Raw genomic sequence first — 15,815 nt, 5'->3', positions numbered from 1 at the left:
CCAATCATCATCGAGATATGCCAAAAGTGGAGCCTAAATACTTGTCAAGCCAAAATTAGGACGTCTACACTAACAAATTGTCATTTCTCCTTCCAAAAGGGATGAAACTGAGATTTTATGCAAATTAAATGACTATATATAAAATTGTACTTTTTACTTTCACTTTTGCAAAAATATAAAAAGATAATAGCATACGTAATATATTTTATCTTCTCAAATACTTTTTTTTGTTGTTGATTAATTAAATGTTGAGGAAATTAATATTTCCACTTACATGCATACGCAAACAATCTTATGAAATTTGAAACCCAACCCATTTGTTAAATGTCTTGGCATTGTATTTCTTTTCAATGTCATGGATTTTTACAATCTCGTTGTATATTTTTGCATGCGAACAAAAAGAAAAGAGTAGTAGAGTTTTACAGTAATGTTGGGTAGGGGTGTTCAAAAAAACCACCCGAACCGTAAAACCGGTTCGATCCGGACCGAATCGTCCTATTTGGTCCGGTTCTGCGGCTCTATGGTTAGGTTATGGTTCCAAAAAAATAAGAACCGTTAATTTTGGTTCGGTTACTAGTTCTCAATTAATGAACCGTAGTTAGAACTGAACCGGACCGTTTAAAACTAAGATAAATATAGGAAGACATGTGTGTGTGTAATCAAATATATATTTGAATTTGGTAGGTTAATCTTTTTCTTGCTAAACTTAATTTATTTAGAGATGAAATCTCATTTGTTAGTTGGGAAAGCTTTTATTTTTCTTCCTTCATTTCTTATTCCAGCAGATTATCTTCTTATTTCTTTAATTTTATGAGTTCATATTTTGTGAATAAGTGTTTGGATGCTTATTGGATAGAACCGGAACCGAACCAAAACCGGACCGGTCTTACGGTTTGGTTCTGATTAGGTTCCATGCATATTTTGGTTAGGTTCTGGTTCCCAATTTTTTAGAACCATTTGAAATGGTTCAGGTTTTCTAGAGAACCGGACCAATCCGAACCGTGTACACCCCTAATGTTGGGTTATCTTGTATTCTACTTTGATTAAGAGCATTAAATCCAGGGGCTGGTGTTGTGAGCGAAACACAACATTGGTGTAAGATTAAATTGGCCTACTCTTCGGTCCATTTCGTTGATATGAACCCTAATTATTTTGAGATCACTAATGAGTCAACTCATGTAAAAAATGCATGTTGATTGAATATTGGCAGCTTACATGCTACATGATCGACCTACTGATCGGGGGTCTCCGAATAAGAAAAAAATAATTAGATTGGAAAAATTGAAAAAATTACGTTGCTTGAACATCTATACTTCTTCCAATAAAAAAGGAATAGTTTAGGGCGTCAAAACAATTTCACATAGGAAAAAAAAAAAAACAAAACTAGAAAAAAAAAGAGAATAATACACTGGTGAATAGCTCCAGCAATCCAACTGCCATCATATTTTCCGTTCAAATTCACAGGCCTCATCTTGTCCAGGAGGCTCACTCTTGCTCCTTCCATTTGCCGGAATGCTCAATGCAGGCACCCGAGCCGCAGCAGCCGCTTCCCGTTCACTTTCAGTACTAACCGGGCGTCTCTCAAATGTTTGGAGCTTCATATAGTGTTATACTGCCACCCCCTCCACTTCTAAACAGACTTGCCTTTTTTCTTGTGTCTGAAGGGTCTCCAATATTTCGACCACCTGGTTCATAACAGGCCTCCCTTTAGGGGTTTGGCTAAGGCATTGGTACGCTAAGTGGGCCACCTTTAGGGCAGTTCTGGTTGAGTACTGTCCTTCCACTCTAGGGTCCAAAATCCTCAGAAGCTTCTTGTTATGGATCAAGAGCGGGCGGGCCCACTCGACCGGGTCTTGTTCTTCATTAGGCGGCCAGCTCCAGTCCGTTGCTTTCCTTCCAACCAGCATCTCAAGTAACACTACCCCGAAACCATAAACATCGCTTTGAGTTGTTAATTGCCCTGTGACCAGGAGCAGAGAGATATAGATTAGTTCTAAAGCTGCCTTTAGTTGTAGTGAAGCGTGTGCATACAGTTATGTATGGAGAAATTATTTCCGTACTCCCTTTATCCACGTAAGTTAATAAATCACAAAATAATTTTTCTATTTATGAGTTCCTGGTTCCGTGCAGAAGGGTAGTGAAAATCATGTCTCTGAATACAATGGAACTATGGAAGTAATACATTCAAGAGAGTTGGGCGTCAAGGAATGATCTGCATAATATGATATAAACCATAGACCAGTTGAACATTACAGACAAAGCAGATGTATAAAAATGTTTTGGCAAAATCATTTCTCATGACCTGCTTTAGGTTTTAGTTCATATTTTAGATATGTATTCAATCTTAGCTTATTTTCGCTAGTGGGGTCAATTTGCTAAATCTATCAACAGGTTCATCTTAGTTCAGGTTTATGGTTAAACATACATGTGCGGGAACAAATATCGCTGTGTGTTTGTTTAGATGCATATATGGTGGATATAAAGAAGAGGACATGCAGAAAATATTTCAAAATAAGACACTTGCAAAAGTCGGGCAGTTACAGAAGTAAGTTCCCAGTCTCGAAGAAAACAAGTGAAAAGTACATAAAGGTTTCTACGTGGGAAATTCGGGAGAGTTTTCACTGCTTGAAAACAATAAATTTCTCAATACTGCAAACTCAATGCCGCCAACACGGAAAACAATCTAGAAATGAATAGCTCAAGTCCATGAGGAATGGGTGAGACACAGAGAGCAAAGGGAACCACTTCAATTCCCAGAGCTCCGGTATATAAATGGCTTGAAACACATAGCTTCCAGATTACCACACCTTTTGGGACTCTAAGTTAAGGATAAAAATCCAGGTTTTTAAGATAGTACCAACTAGCAAGGGAGCCACTCTCTACTCCCACTGTTCTAGGTGCTCTAATGGAAAGAGTATACAAGTCTTTCTACAATTGACAAAAACTGCTACAGGTTGGGTGTACTCTGAACCACGTGGAGGTGAACCCTGAATTCAACAATCAGGCCGATGACGTGCTCCAAAACCATCTTTTATGTAGCTCTAAGGTTAGTTTAGTCATTTGCTATCTATTTTAGTAGCATTTGGATTCAACAAATGGTCTATTACTGTATCTTCTCTTTAGATATTTAACAAGTGAAAGTTTAGTTCATCCATTGGGCTTTTTTCTATCTTCTGTTTAACCTAGTACTAATAACATATACCTCTTTCACATAGAAGCAGCAACTAGGGATTTATCTTGCCAACCTCAATTGATTCGAATATAAGACCAAACAAACAAGCTACATATTTAAGTAAAGTCTATTCCAATTTATCATTGGGCCCAACTTTTCAAGCAACCAAAAGCATGAGAAGAGCTGGATCAAACCAAGAGGTATAACAGAATCTGACAAAAGCTGCAGTTGAATAAAAATAGAAGGAAGTTAAACCCCCTAGTCCCTACTCAAAATGCAATGTCATGCAGGATATGCAACTACGCAAGTACCGATGAACATAATGCGATTCATTCCAACAAGCCATTGGAAGACTCACCAGACGCAAGATACTCTGGGGCTAAATACCAATAAGTTCCCTTGAGTACTGTTAATGTTGTTATGTAGGTCTGGTCTCCCATAAGCCCATCCATAGCCAGCCCAAAGTTAGAAAGCTTTGCATTAAAATCCTGTCGTCATTATTGAACTTTTAGTAACATACAGAAATTAATTCCAAAGCATAAAACACAGAATTCAAGAAAGACTTCCACGAGTCGCCATGAAGTTCCATTTTTCACAAGTTGGCTACTGGTATGTGAAATATTTCTTTGAATAGAGCATGGAAAATTCAAATTGTGCATGGCTAGTGGCTATTACCCTATTAAGAGTTTTCAGTCGATAAGTCAAAAGATGACTCAACTGTATAACATACAAAAACAAAACTGTCTAAAAGAAAAAATTCATAACTCAAAACAATTCACTGTTAACGTTTCAGTTTCCAAAAGAAGTTGGTTAGTGTTTCATAAAACAATATCCGTGCATAGAAACCGGAAACAATGTTTTCAATGGAGAGTTTGGAGCTCGCCTTGAGGCGAGGCACAACAAAATCGCTCCCGGCATTGATTTTTGAGCTGAGAACCATAAAGGCATCACCCTCCATCCGAGGTGGATGGAGACATACGCTTTTGACGCCTTTATGCCTAGGTGAGGGAGGCAAGCGCATCACATGGGTCGGTTCTTTTTTCATTGGTAAGTGGGTGGGGGAGAAAGCTAGGGAAATAGAGAACACAGGTTATAAGCTCTACTATATGGGTAAGAATAGATATAGAAATGGAGTAGGTATAGTAGTAAATAAACACCTGAAAGATTCGGTAGTTACAGTCACGAGGAAAGGAGATCAGATTATTTTAGTTAAGCTTGTGATTGGAAGGAGCATAGTTAATATTATTAGTGCTTACGCACCCCAAGTAGGTTTGGATGATCTTACTAAAGAGCAATTCTGGGAGCAGATGGATGACGTGGTTCAAGATATACCTTTTGGGGAGAAGCTATTTATAGGAGGCGATTTCAATGGCCATGTGGGAGTTCATAGGCAAAGGTATGAGAAGGTGCATGGTGGCTTTGGTTTTGGTGACCTTAACGAAGGTGGTCGGAGGATTTTAGATTTTGCAGTAGCTTTTGACCTTATAGTGGGGAATATCCTCTATAGGAAGCGAGAAGAGCATTTAATTACCTTTAAGAGCGGAGCCAATGGAAGCCAAATTGACTACTTTCTTGTTAGAGGTGCGGACCGCTTCACATGTAAGGATTGTAAAGTTATTCCCGAAGAGTGTCTAGTCGCACAACATAGACTTTTGGTGTTAAGATATTGGTCTCAAGGGGAATATTAGAAGGAGAAAGGAAACTAGATGCCCACGGACTAAATGGTGGGGTCTAAGAGGGGAGAAACTAGAGGTATTCAAGGAAAGAATGTCTCAAGAAGTACAGTGGGGAGTGGAAGGAGATAGTGACAATATGTGGAAAACCATAGCTGACGGTATTAGAAGAATATCGAGAAAAGTTCTCGGGGAGTCGAAGGGAAAAGGTCCAACTTCTAAGGAGACATGGTGGTGGAATGACGAGGTTCAAACCAAGGTAAAAGCCAAGAATTAGTGTTTTAAAAAGTGGCAAAAAGACCGGAATGAGGAAAATTTTCAGGGTTATAAGCAAGCTAGTAAGGAAGCTAAGAAAGTTGTTAGGGATGCAAAGTTGAAAGCCTATGAGAATTTCTAAGCTAGACTCAATAGTAAAGATGGAGAAAAGATTATTTATATACATGCCAAGTTGCGAGAAAGGAGAGCTAAAGACGTTTCTCAAGTTAAGTGTATAAAAGATATTGATTCGGTGGTGTTGGTAAAAGATGAGGCGATCAGGGATAGATGTTAGTCGTATTTCGAGAAGTTGTTAAATGAGAAACATGAAGGAGGCTTTGGAGGGGAGGAAGAGTATGTACCTTGCGAGAACATAGAATATGAATTTTATTGGAGAATACAAAAGTTCGAAGTGGTCAAAGTTTTGAAAAGGATGAAACTGGATAAGGCCTTAGGACCAGATGGTATCCCTATTGAAGTGTGGAAAAGTCTAGGTGACCTGGGGGTGACTTGGTTGACGAAGTTGTTTAACAAGATTATTATGACTAGGAAGATGCCCGACGAATGGAGAAGGAACACCCTAGTACCTATCTATAAGAATAAAGGGGATATCCAAAGCTGCAACAACTATAGAGGTATTAAATTGATGAGTCATACGATGAAGTTGTGGGAAAGAGTTATTGAGCATCGCTTGAGGATGGTGACTACGGTGTCAGAGAAATAGTTTGGGTTCATGCTTGGAAGATCAACCATGGAAGCTATCTACTTATTAAGGAGAATGGTAGAAAAACATAAAGCAAAGAAAAAGGATCTCCATATGGTTTTTATAGACTTAGAAAAGGCTTATGATAGGGTGCCTAGAGACATCATATGGTGGGTTCTGGAGAGAAAGGGAGTGACCAAAGGGTATATCGAGGTGATTAGAGACATGTATAAAGGTGCCGTCACTACCATTCGATCACCAGTAGGGGAAACGAGTGAATTCCCAATCACTGTAGGATTGCATCAAGGGTCAGCCTTGAGCCTGTACCTTTTTGCCTTAGTTATGGATGAATTGACTAGACAATTTCAAGAGGATATCCCATGGTGTATGATGTTTGCAGATGACATTGTCCTCGTAGATGAAACCGCTAAAGGTGTTAATACGAAACTAGAAATTTGGAGAGAAGCATTAGAGTCAAAGGGTTTTCGAATAAGTAGGAGTAAAACTGAGTATATGGTGTGCAAGTTTAGTGGTACCAGCAGTGCGCACGAAGAAAGAGTGATGATCCAAGACCAGGAGATATCTAAGAGTGATCATTTTAGATACTTAGGATCAATCATTAGTAGAGATGGAGAGATTGCCGATGATGTGACCCATAGGATCGAAGTGGGGTGGCTCAAGTGGAGGAGCGCTACTGGTGTACTGTGTGACAAGAGGGTACCCATAAAATTGAAGGGAAATTTTATGGAATTGCCATCAGACCAGCAATGCTTTACGGGACAGAATGTTGGCCTATTAAGAAACAACAGGTGAACAAGATGAGTGTTGCAGAAATGAGAATGTTGAGGTGGATATGTGGTAAGACTAGAAAAGACAGGATTATAAATAAAACTGTTCGTGAGATGGTAGGTGTAGCACCCATAGAAGAGAAGTTGAGGGAAAATAGGCTAAGATGGTTTGGGGGGCATGTCTACCGTAGACCAGGAGATGCAATAGTTAAGAGAGCAGATAGGATAGTTTTGGGTAGCAATGCTACGGGAAGGGGTAGACCTAAATTGACGTTAGATGCTGTGGTGCGCAACGATATGAGTATAGTAGGTTTGTGTGAACAAATGGCTCTCGACAAAGCTCAATGGAGGAAAAGGTTTCATGTAGCCAACCCCAAGTGATTGGGACTTAAGGCTCGGTTTGGTTTGGTTTGGCTTGGTTTAGGTGAAGTGTCGGTTCATTATAAGTTGTTGGGGCAAAGACGAAGGGTTCCCGTGCTTGTTTGCAAGACGATATTGTCCAAGTGGATGAAACTGCACGGGGGTTAATGATAAATTAGAAATTTGGAAAGAAGCATTGGAGTCCAGAGGATTTAGGATAAGTAGGAGTAAAACTGAGTATATGCATAGAAAGTTTAGTGAAAATAGAAGTGCCCAGACAGAAGAAGTGCGGATTCAGGATCAGAAAATACGAAAAAGTGAGCATTTAGGTATTTTAGGTTAAATTTTAGGAAGGATGGAGAGAGTATGGACGATGTAACTGTTAGAATTATAGAGGAGGAATGAGAAAGTTGTATCGATACTAGATTGATTCAACTTGATTCACTTGTATTGATGATGACTTCATTCGATTTGGGTGTGCTTCGATTTGGGTGTTAATTACAAATGAAATGCATGCCTATATATAGGCTTACATGAGGAGAATAATGGAAGACATAAACAAATGAAAAGGCGTAAAACATGGCCAAAACAAAAGGGCCTTAAAACATGGAAACATGATTCCCTAAAACATGGAACACAAATACATAAAGCAAGGAGGAAAACATGGAAGAGTAAAACAAGGAGGGATATATGGGAGGCTTACGCCTCACCTCATGAGCGACCAACCGCCTTGAAAACTTTGACTGGAAATGCATAACCGACATCCCTTACATGCCAAACATCATGGCTATTACGGTATAAAACTAACATATTTCTGCCAGGATTTCATTCACAAAATTAACACATTGAGCAAGAAAAGTTAGAAATCATGACAGTGCCAGAACTAACCGCATCTAGCAGGATGCTTGATGTCTTGAAGTCCCGATAAATGATAGGCCTTTCTGCAAGATGAAGGAAAGCAAGCGCTCTTGCAGCGTCTAAAGCAATCTTCATTCTTCTTGGCCATGTGAGAGTAAAACAATATCCTACAAGCACAAAGCTCAACTTTTAAGTAGTTTGTAAGCAACATTTTATCTCAACAGATGATCTCATAAGGGCTACTTTTAAAGGCCAGCATTAGTTTTCAGTATTTCCTGCAAAACTCTTTTATTTCCCTGAGGTTTACATCATTTCTTCTGGTTTTCCATGTTGAAGAAAAGAATGGGGTAAAACACTTGTTTTTAGGCATAAACAATCAGTCGTCTGTAAGCAAAATGGATTTACTTCACCAATCTTTTTGTTTTTAACAGGTTCACTCTCGTAAGCAGGGGGGAAAAAAGAGAAAGGTTACGCACCAGTCTTCAACAGGATGGATTTACTTTTGTTTGCTGTCTCTAATAGAACCATTTTAATAAAATACTTCAAGCCAATGCTGACGTTTGAACTAATACCTCCATGACTCAAAATTTTAACATTTTCTGCAATTCAACGTACTACCTGAAATCTATAATTGTCTCCATTGTTTCTGGAGAGCAAAAGGTGCTTTAATACAGAAGTATTCTCAACGTTTTATTCAACATAAGAAAAGCACATTCGCAATGGATCTGCTAAATCTTTCCCATTTTACTCCATTTACATCCTTTCTTTTAGGAGACTATTTCTAGAGCAACAAAGCTCCAAGTAACCACATTTAAGTTGACAGGAAACATAAATTAGAAACTTGCAGAAATGCTTGATTCGGTCAGTCTTTTTCGGCAGGGCATTTTGCTTTTCCAGTTTTCCCATGCGCACAGATGTGCACATTGTATTTTTTTCAATTTTCATTTTTCCTCACGTCATGACTAGGTACAGTGGAAAGTGCTTGTCTGCCTCACTGCTATGGCAGCAGTTTATATGACATGAAAATTGGGGCGAACCTATTGCTTCTACAGATTTTGCTTCGCAGAGGGAGCTTTAGTGCTTCTACAAATATTCACGTTAATATGATGCTAAAGATAAAGTCATATGCATTGTATTATGAATGATGCTGAAGAAGTATAAAAAGAAAACAATTGGAGAAAATCAAAGAAAGAGAAATATAGGCCAATAATTCAAGGTTTGGAGGAAAAAATTAAGAAGCTAAATCTAGTTTGATTTCAAGGATTACTTAGAAGACTCTAGTTTACTTTGACAAGTAGCATCTTTTAATCTTGGTTCAAGTATACAAGTGGAGATTCCTCCACGGGTCCTACTATAAAACATCCAGAAGTCAATTTAGTACTCACTTTCAAAAAGGTGCTTTTCCAGGCTCCCAGATGCCATATATTCATAGACTAACAGCTGGTGTCCACCTTCACAGCAGTAACCAATGAGCTTTACCAGATTTGGGTGACTGAGCTGACCCAAATAGCTCACTTCTGTCTGCATGCATACAACAACAAATTCTCCACTTTAAATCCACTAAAACAACAAGTTTATCTCTTTCACAAGGAACGTCGTAATTAACAACAACGATCTAATGTTGCGAAATGAAAATACATATGGATTCCAAGTATATTCTATAGTTCTGTAACTCACAAAGCATTATTAATCTTAATACTATTGAGAGAGAAATACTTGTCTAAGTAACACAGGTATGAGACAATTCGACCAACTTGTTAAAGCGGAAAAGGGCACTGATGTACGGATCATATAACAAACGCAAACCTTGTGAATGTCTCGAGAATATGGCAACAATAGCCTTGATTCTTTGTTCAAAAAAATTTCAACTCTAAAAAATCAACCGTCCTTAATGACATTTACATTTTTTCCAGGAAGTTGATGTCACCTAACTTGAGCTTGTGGGGAGGGGCGGGGGCAATGCAAAGGGTTCTCCACTCCTGAACTTATAGTTGCAAGTTTTTCTAAAACATACCTACGCCTCCTGCCAACCCTCACCCTTCCAACAAATGAAGAAGCTCTATCACCTCTGATAGAAACACCCATACCACACCTAACAGTGAAATGCTTTATTTGTGGGTGTTTCCATCAGAGGTGATAGAAACACCCACATCACTTCTATTGTTTAAAACATACCGTTTTCCTGTGCACCAACTGACAATAATCTTCTTTCTCCATTCATTTTATCCGGTGTTGGCATGTGAATTCTTGGGAGGTTCTTGAGTCCTCATTGGAACTCCTAATCCTGCACCTCCATTTGCCACCAAATCACCCACAAAACACCACGTCCATCTCTCCAGATGTAGTCAGGCTCTGTAGCACACCTATACTCTGCCACTCCTCCACACAAGACATGAGACAACTTCACTCCTACCACCCCCCACCACAAAACTACAGAAACTCACAAAGTCTCCCAACATTTCCTAATTTCTCTATAAAGGCCAACACATAACAGATAATGAACTCTTGCAAGGCCAGTCACCTTGTGCACCCCCATATTTCAAATCTACCACCTTCTTCTCCCGTCTATCCCATCATAGACAAATCTCCACAGCCAATTACCTAATAAAGCTGGACTCGGTATGGCATCTAACCTTTTTCACATATTTATCCATAGCATTTAATCATCGTGAAAATAAATGCTATTTAATCTCTTCAAACAACATCTGGTAAAGCATGTTCACTCCACCTTTGATGAACCTACTATCAAGGTAAAGTTATTCACCAAAAGAGCGCTTCCTAGTCTAAAGACATAATTTTTCTTTATATGGTAGAGATACTATCTTATCCTATATTGAACTTTGGGGAAATAGTGATGGCCTAACAAGGTAGCATTCTAAATATTCTATGCAGTTATTTAAGTGGAAAAAGGCCATCTCTTGTTTTGGGGGATTCCACGCTGAAGTAAAGATAGCAGCAGTTGGCAATACATCAGGGCAAAGAAAGACTTTTTCATGTCATCTTTATATTGCACTTCAATAACATCAGTTGGCAATACATCAGGGCAAAGAAAGACTTTTTCATGTCTTCTTTATATTGCACTTCAATAACATCAATTAGATCAAGCAGAATCGTTGTTCTTCTCTACAGTCCTGTGGAATCTCTCTCGCTCTCTCCCTCTCAATATTTTTTCGGGTTCGCCTCTTCTATACCCATCAATAGTTTATGCAAATTTGAAGGGAAGAAAAAAGAACTGCCAAAAAAAGACATAAAGAAATGCAATCAGAAGAAAATACCAGCCACTCTTTCTCTCCTTGATTCCCTTCAGGATCAAGCTTCTTAATTCTAACATTTGTCGGCTTGTAACCTGGCCTCACAATCTCATTTATAACTCCTTTACACACTGTCCCGAAACCACCCTCACCAAGCACTTTTTCACGCCGAAAGTTCTTTGTTGCCAACCTCATCTCCTTATACGTAAAGACATCAAAATTACCATATTCTTTCAAGCATTGTATCGATTCGAGCCTTTTGATCGCAATCACAGGAGTTCCCCCCACCACATATCCCTTGTCCAATCTAAACCTACTGTCTTTGCTAATCAAAAGACTCTTATTGAAATTATTTGTGGCAGCACCAATCTCAGCAAGCGAGAAACGAGGGTCAACCAAATGGGTAACGTCATCAAAAATTGGTTGTGGAAAAGAATGCTTCAGCAGTCCTCCACCGTTGTTTGAACCGTTGCCGTTCCCTTCTCTCCACCAGCGATTCATACCCATAGGCACAAGTTTTATACCCTGAAACGCCTTTGTGATTGTTCCCCATGATCTTCCCTTACGCTCATGCAACGCCAATGCATTCTGAAGTACCTCCACTACTTCACACATTGTAGGCCTTTCCTTTGGTTTAGTATGTAAACAACTGTTCGCAAGTTTGGAAAAGTACCTAAGACTTTGTGGTGTAGTTTCTCCATTCAGAGAGGGATCAATGATCCGGTCAAGCTTTCCATTTTCGATATGATCTTTCGCCCAAAGAACTAGACTAATTTGCTCCTCCTCGAGTCTGTGATCTAACGGTGGTCGACCACACAAGACTTCCAACAGCACCACGCCGAAGGCATACACATCAGATTTCCTAGTTACTCGATTGGTGTAGATATAATCTGGATCCCAATATCCTCTTGTTGCTTTGACTTTTGTGCTAACATGGGTTGTTGTTTGGTTTGTAATGAGTTTACATATCCCGAAATCAGAAACCTTTGCTAGCCAATTCTCGTCCAACAAAATGTTTGTGGTCTTCACATCTCGGTGTATGATAGGTTGTTTGGTACCAGTATGAAGATAGTCGAGTCCTCGTGTAGCACCAAGGCAAATGTTGAGCCTTTGAGCCCATGTTAGGGGAGATAGGCTTTCACCGCTTTCATCTCTACTTGATTTGTAAAGATGACTAGCGAGAGTCCCATGAGCCATGTATTCGTAAACAAGAATCATCTCTTGATGCTCGTTGCAATAGCCGACGAGCGAAACGAGATGCGCATGCCGGAGCTTTGAAAGCAACTTTACCTCTGTCCAAAATTCTTCAGCGCCTTGGTTGGACTCGGCATTCAACCGCTTTATGGCAACAACGGTTCCATCGTCGATGATTGCTTTGTATACCTGACCGAATCCACCAGTTCCAACAACTAATGCATCGTCAAAGTCATTAGTCGCTTCTAATATTTTAGATAGTGGGAAAAAAGGACAACATTCCTCCAATTGACCCGAGGCTCCCGCTTGAGCAAAGGGGTTCCTTGGATTAGGAAACGGCAATTCGTTACCCGAAATGCTAATGGCAAGCGGGTCTTGTGCAAAATTCTCCATCTCTAAAGCTGAATGGTCTGGAATATTTTGTGCAAAATACAACTCACTAGACAATGCGGGATGAGAGATGCTATTAATGTTTTTTTGAAAGGGAGAGATACTTAGCTATTAATGAAACCGTGTTATTGATAGTTGACGAAGACTGTAGTAGAAAAGTATAGGGAGCGCAGCAGTGCTACAGTCACCGCACTTGTCCACGGCAAGCATATGGGTTCAATAAAAATATACACGAATATTCATAAATTTTAAAATAATTTTTTTATGTGATCTTGTAAAAAATCAACTCTAACATATATCGGTAAGTATTTTTTCTGGATTTGTAGGGGTGAAACTGAGCAGTTAAGCAATTTCACCTTACAAATCCACAAAAAATATTTACTCATATCTTTTGAAACTGATTTTTTACGGAGCCCCATTAATTTAAAATCTATGGGTATTTTTTTGTATTTTTTGGAACATGAAATGGGCCTCACACATGTGCAGAAAATATCGTAGATAGTGGGAAAAAACGACAAGATTCCTCCAATTTATCCACGCCACCATCAATTGCATTCTCCCAGCTCTTTAAACAGAGCGAGTCAGTGGACGCGGCTCCCGCTTGATCAAAGGGATTAGGAAACGGAGCATGTGGAACCTCACCCATGTCAGGATCAGGAAACGCAGAGGGGTTACTAAACGGCAGAGGCGGAATCTCACCAAAGTCAGTGGCCGAGGCTCCCGCTTCAACAAAGGGGTTCCTTGGATTAGGAAACGGCAATTCGTGACCCGAAATGCGAATGTTAAGCAGGTCTTGTGAATGATCAAAAAGCAGGTCTTGTGCAAAATTCTCCATCTCGAAATGGTGAAGAATTTTAAGTGAAAGATACTCCTTTCTTTTCAACATTTTGAAAGTTATTTTTATGTAATAAGTGATAATGAGTTTAGAGGTAGAAAAAAAAATATATTAAAAAATATATTGAGAAAAAAATAAGCAGAGATGAAAATTGAACCAAACAAAATGATTATTACTCCATAGTAGGAGATGAGAGCGAACATTAAACCGCGTTATTGATAGTTGACGAAGACTAGTACGGAGTAGTAGAAAAGGATATGGCAGTGGTACAGTCACCACACGTGTAGGAAGACTGCTACTAGTACAAAAGGATAGGGAGGAGAAATTATTCGTTGCCCCAAGGGCAACAAGTCTATTTTGTCATGTGGTGCCTCCCACCAATAAAAATTTGTTTTGTGGATAAAATTGTCAGTCAGAAAGTCTAGCTTCGTTTGAGGCATTAAATCCACTGACACGCGTTCTTCTCTCTTCACTAGACACAGTCTTCTCTTTAAAATTAAGTGTTCCAAATTTTAATCCGTTTAAATGGATGAGAAAATTTTATTTTTTTATCATTTAATTCTAAAGGGTCATAATTAAAATTTTCCAAATTTTAATCCATTTGAATGGGTTAGAAGATTTTATTTTTTTATCATTTAATTCTAAAGGGTCATAATTAAATTTTAACTATAGGGCTCTCATTGATTAGCACTAAGAAAGTCGTAGAATCAAATATCTCTTAAAACTAATCAACAAAAGCCTTAGAGTCAAAATTTAATTATGACCCTTTAGAATTAAATGATTAAAAAAATAAAATCTTCTCACACATTTAAACTGATTGAAATTTGGAACACTTAATTTTTCAACCTGCAGTTTATATATTAAAAAATATGGTTAAAAAATTAAGTGCTCCAAATTTCAATCCGTTTGAACAGGTAGAAAGATTTTAGTTTTCTGATCATTTTATCATAAATGGTCATAATTAAATTTTGACTCTAGGACTCTCATTGATTAGCCCTAAGAAAGTCGTACAACCAAATATCTTAGGACTAACCAACGAGAGTCCTAGAGTCAAAATTTAATTATGACCCTTTAGAATTAAATGATCAGAAAAATAAAATATTCTCATCCATTCAAACAGATTGAAATTCGGAACACTTAATTTATTTTTGTTAAATTTGGTTAAGTGTTCCAAATTTCAATCCATTTAAATGGGTGAGAAAATTTTATTTTTCTGATTATTTAATTCTAAAGGGTCGTAATTAAATTTGACTCTATGACTCTCGTTGGTTAGTCCTAAGAGATATTTGATTCTACGACTTTCTTACGGCTAATCAACAAGAGCTCTATAGTTAAAATTTAATTATGACCCTTTAGAATTTAATGATCAAAAAAATAAAATCTTCTCACTCATTCAAACGGATTAAAATTTAGAACACTTAATTTTAGAGAGAAGGTTGTGTCTAGTGGAGAGAGAAAAACTTGTGTCAGTGAATTTAATGCCTCAAACGGGGCACACTTTCTGACTAACAATTTTACCCACAAGGCAAATTTTTATTGGTGGGAGGCACCACTTGGCAAAGTATACGTGTTGCCCTTGGGGCAACGAATAATTTCTCGATAGGGAGGGCAGCAGTGGTACGGTCGCCACAAATGTACACCGCAAGCGTGTGGGGTCCACTCTGAGTCTCACAAAAATATGAAAAATATTTATAAATTTTAGAATAATTTTTTATGGAACGTTGTAAGAAATCAGCTCCGACGGATATCAGTAAGTATTTTTTCTAGATTCGTAGGGGCGAAACTGAGCAGTTAACCCCACGAATTCAGAAAAAAAAAAAAACTTACCGATATCTGTTGGAACTGATTTTTTATAGAGCCCCATTATTTTAAAATTTACGGGTATTGTTCTGTATTTTTTAGAGACCCAGAGTGGGCCCCACACGTGTGCAGTGGACATATGCGGTGAGTCTAGACTTTTTTGTAGGGAGGGTGGTTTTGGCTAAATAAGTCAAAACGACTTAGAGCTATTTTTTTCTTCATTTAAATTTTTTCCGTATGTGTTAATTTTGCTTTAAACATTTGTGAATTATTGATTCGTCTCATCGAGAGAAATCTAAAAAGTAAAATTTTGAAACTCATAATTTTTTAAAAAAGAAATAAGTCAAAAAGGTCTTTATTCAAGAAATTTTGAATTTCGATCATAATTTTTTACTTCTTGAATTTCTCTCGTCAAGATGAATTAATAAATCATAAAAGTTTGACACAATACTAACAAATAAAAAAATTTGAATAAAAAAAGTCACTATTACTTTTTAAGCCAAAACAAGTCTAAAAGTTTTGACAGGGGGCTAAGG

The 15,815-nt window shown here is 38.2% G+C and overlaps 1 protein-coding gene and 1 pseudogene across 1 annotated transcript in view; both read right to left on the bottom strand.

Annotated features, from left to right (window-relative positions):
* LOC131328648 (probable serine/threonine-protein kinase PBL22) overlaps nt 1-13,479 on the bottom strand; it is an 84,074-nt gene extending 70,595 nt beyond the window's left edge. Inside the window, exon 1 of the mRNA XM_058361565.1 lies at nt 13,168-13,479. Coding sequence (XP_058217548.1) covers nt 13,168-13,479 — 312 coding nt within the window. The remainder of the gene's footprint in view (nt 1-13,167) is intronic.
* On the bottom strand, nt 763-12,694 carry LOC131306089 (CBL-interacting serine/threonine-protein kinase 23-like; annotated as a pseudogene).
* Nucleotides 13,480-15,815: the final 2,336 nt, after the last annotated feature.

Source organism: Rhododendron vialii, chromosome 1a, assembly GCF_030253575.1.
Source record: "Rhododendron vialii isolate Sample 1 chromosome 1a, ASM3025357v1".
NCBI classification, from domain to species: Eukaryota; Viridiplantae; Streptophyta; class Magnoliopsida; order Ericales; family Ericaceae; genus Rhododendron; species Rhododendron vialii.
This window is presented reverse-complemented; position numbering and strand designations above follow the sequence as displayed.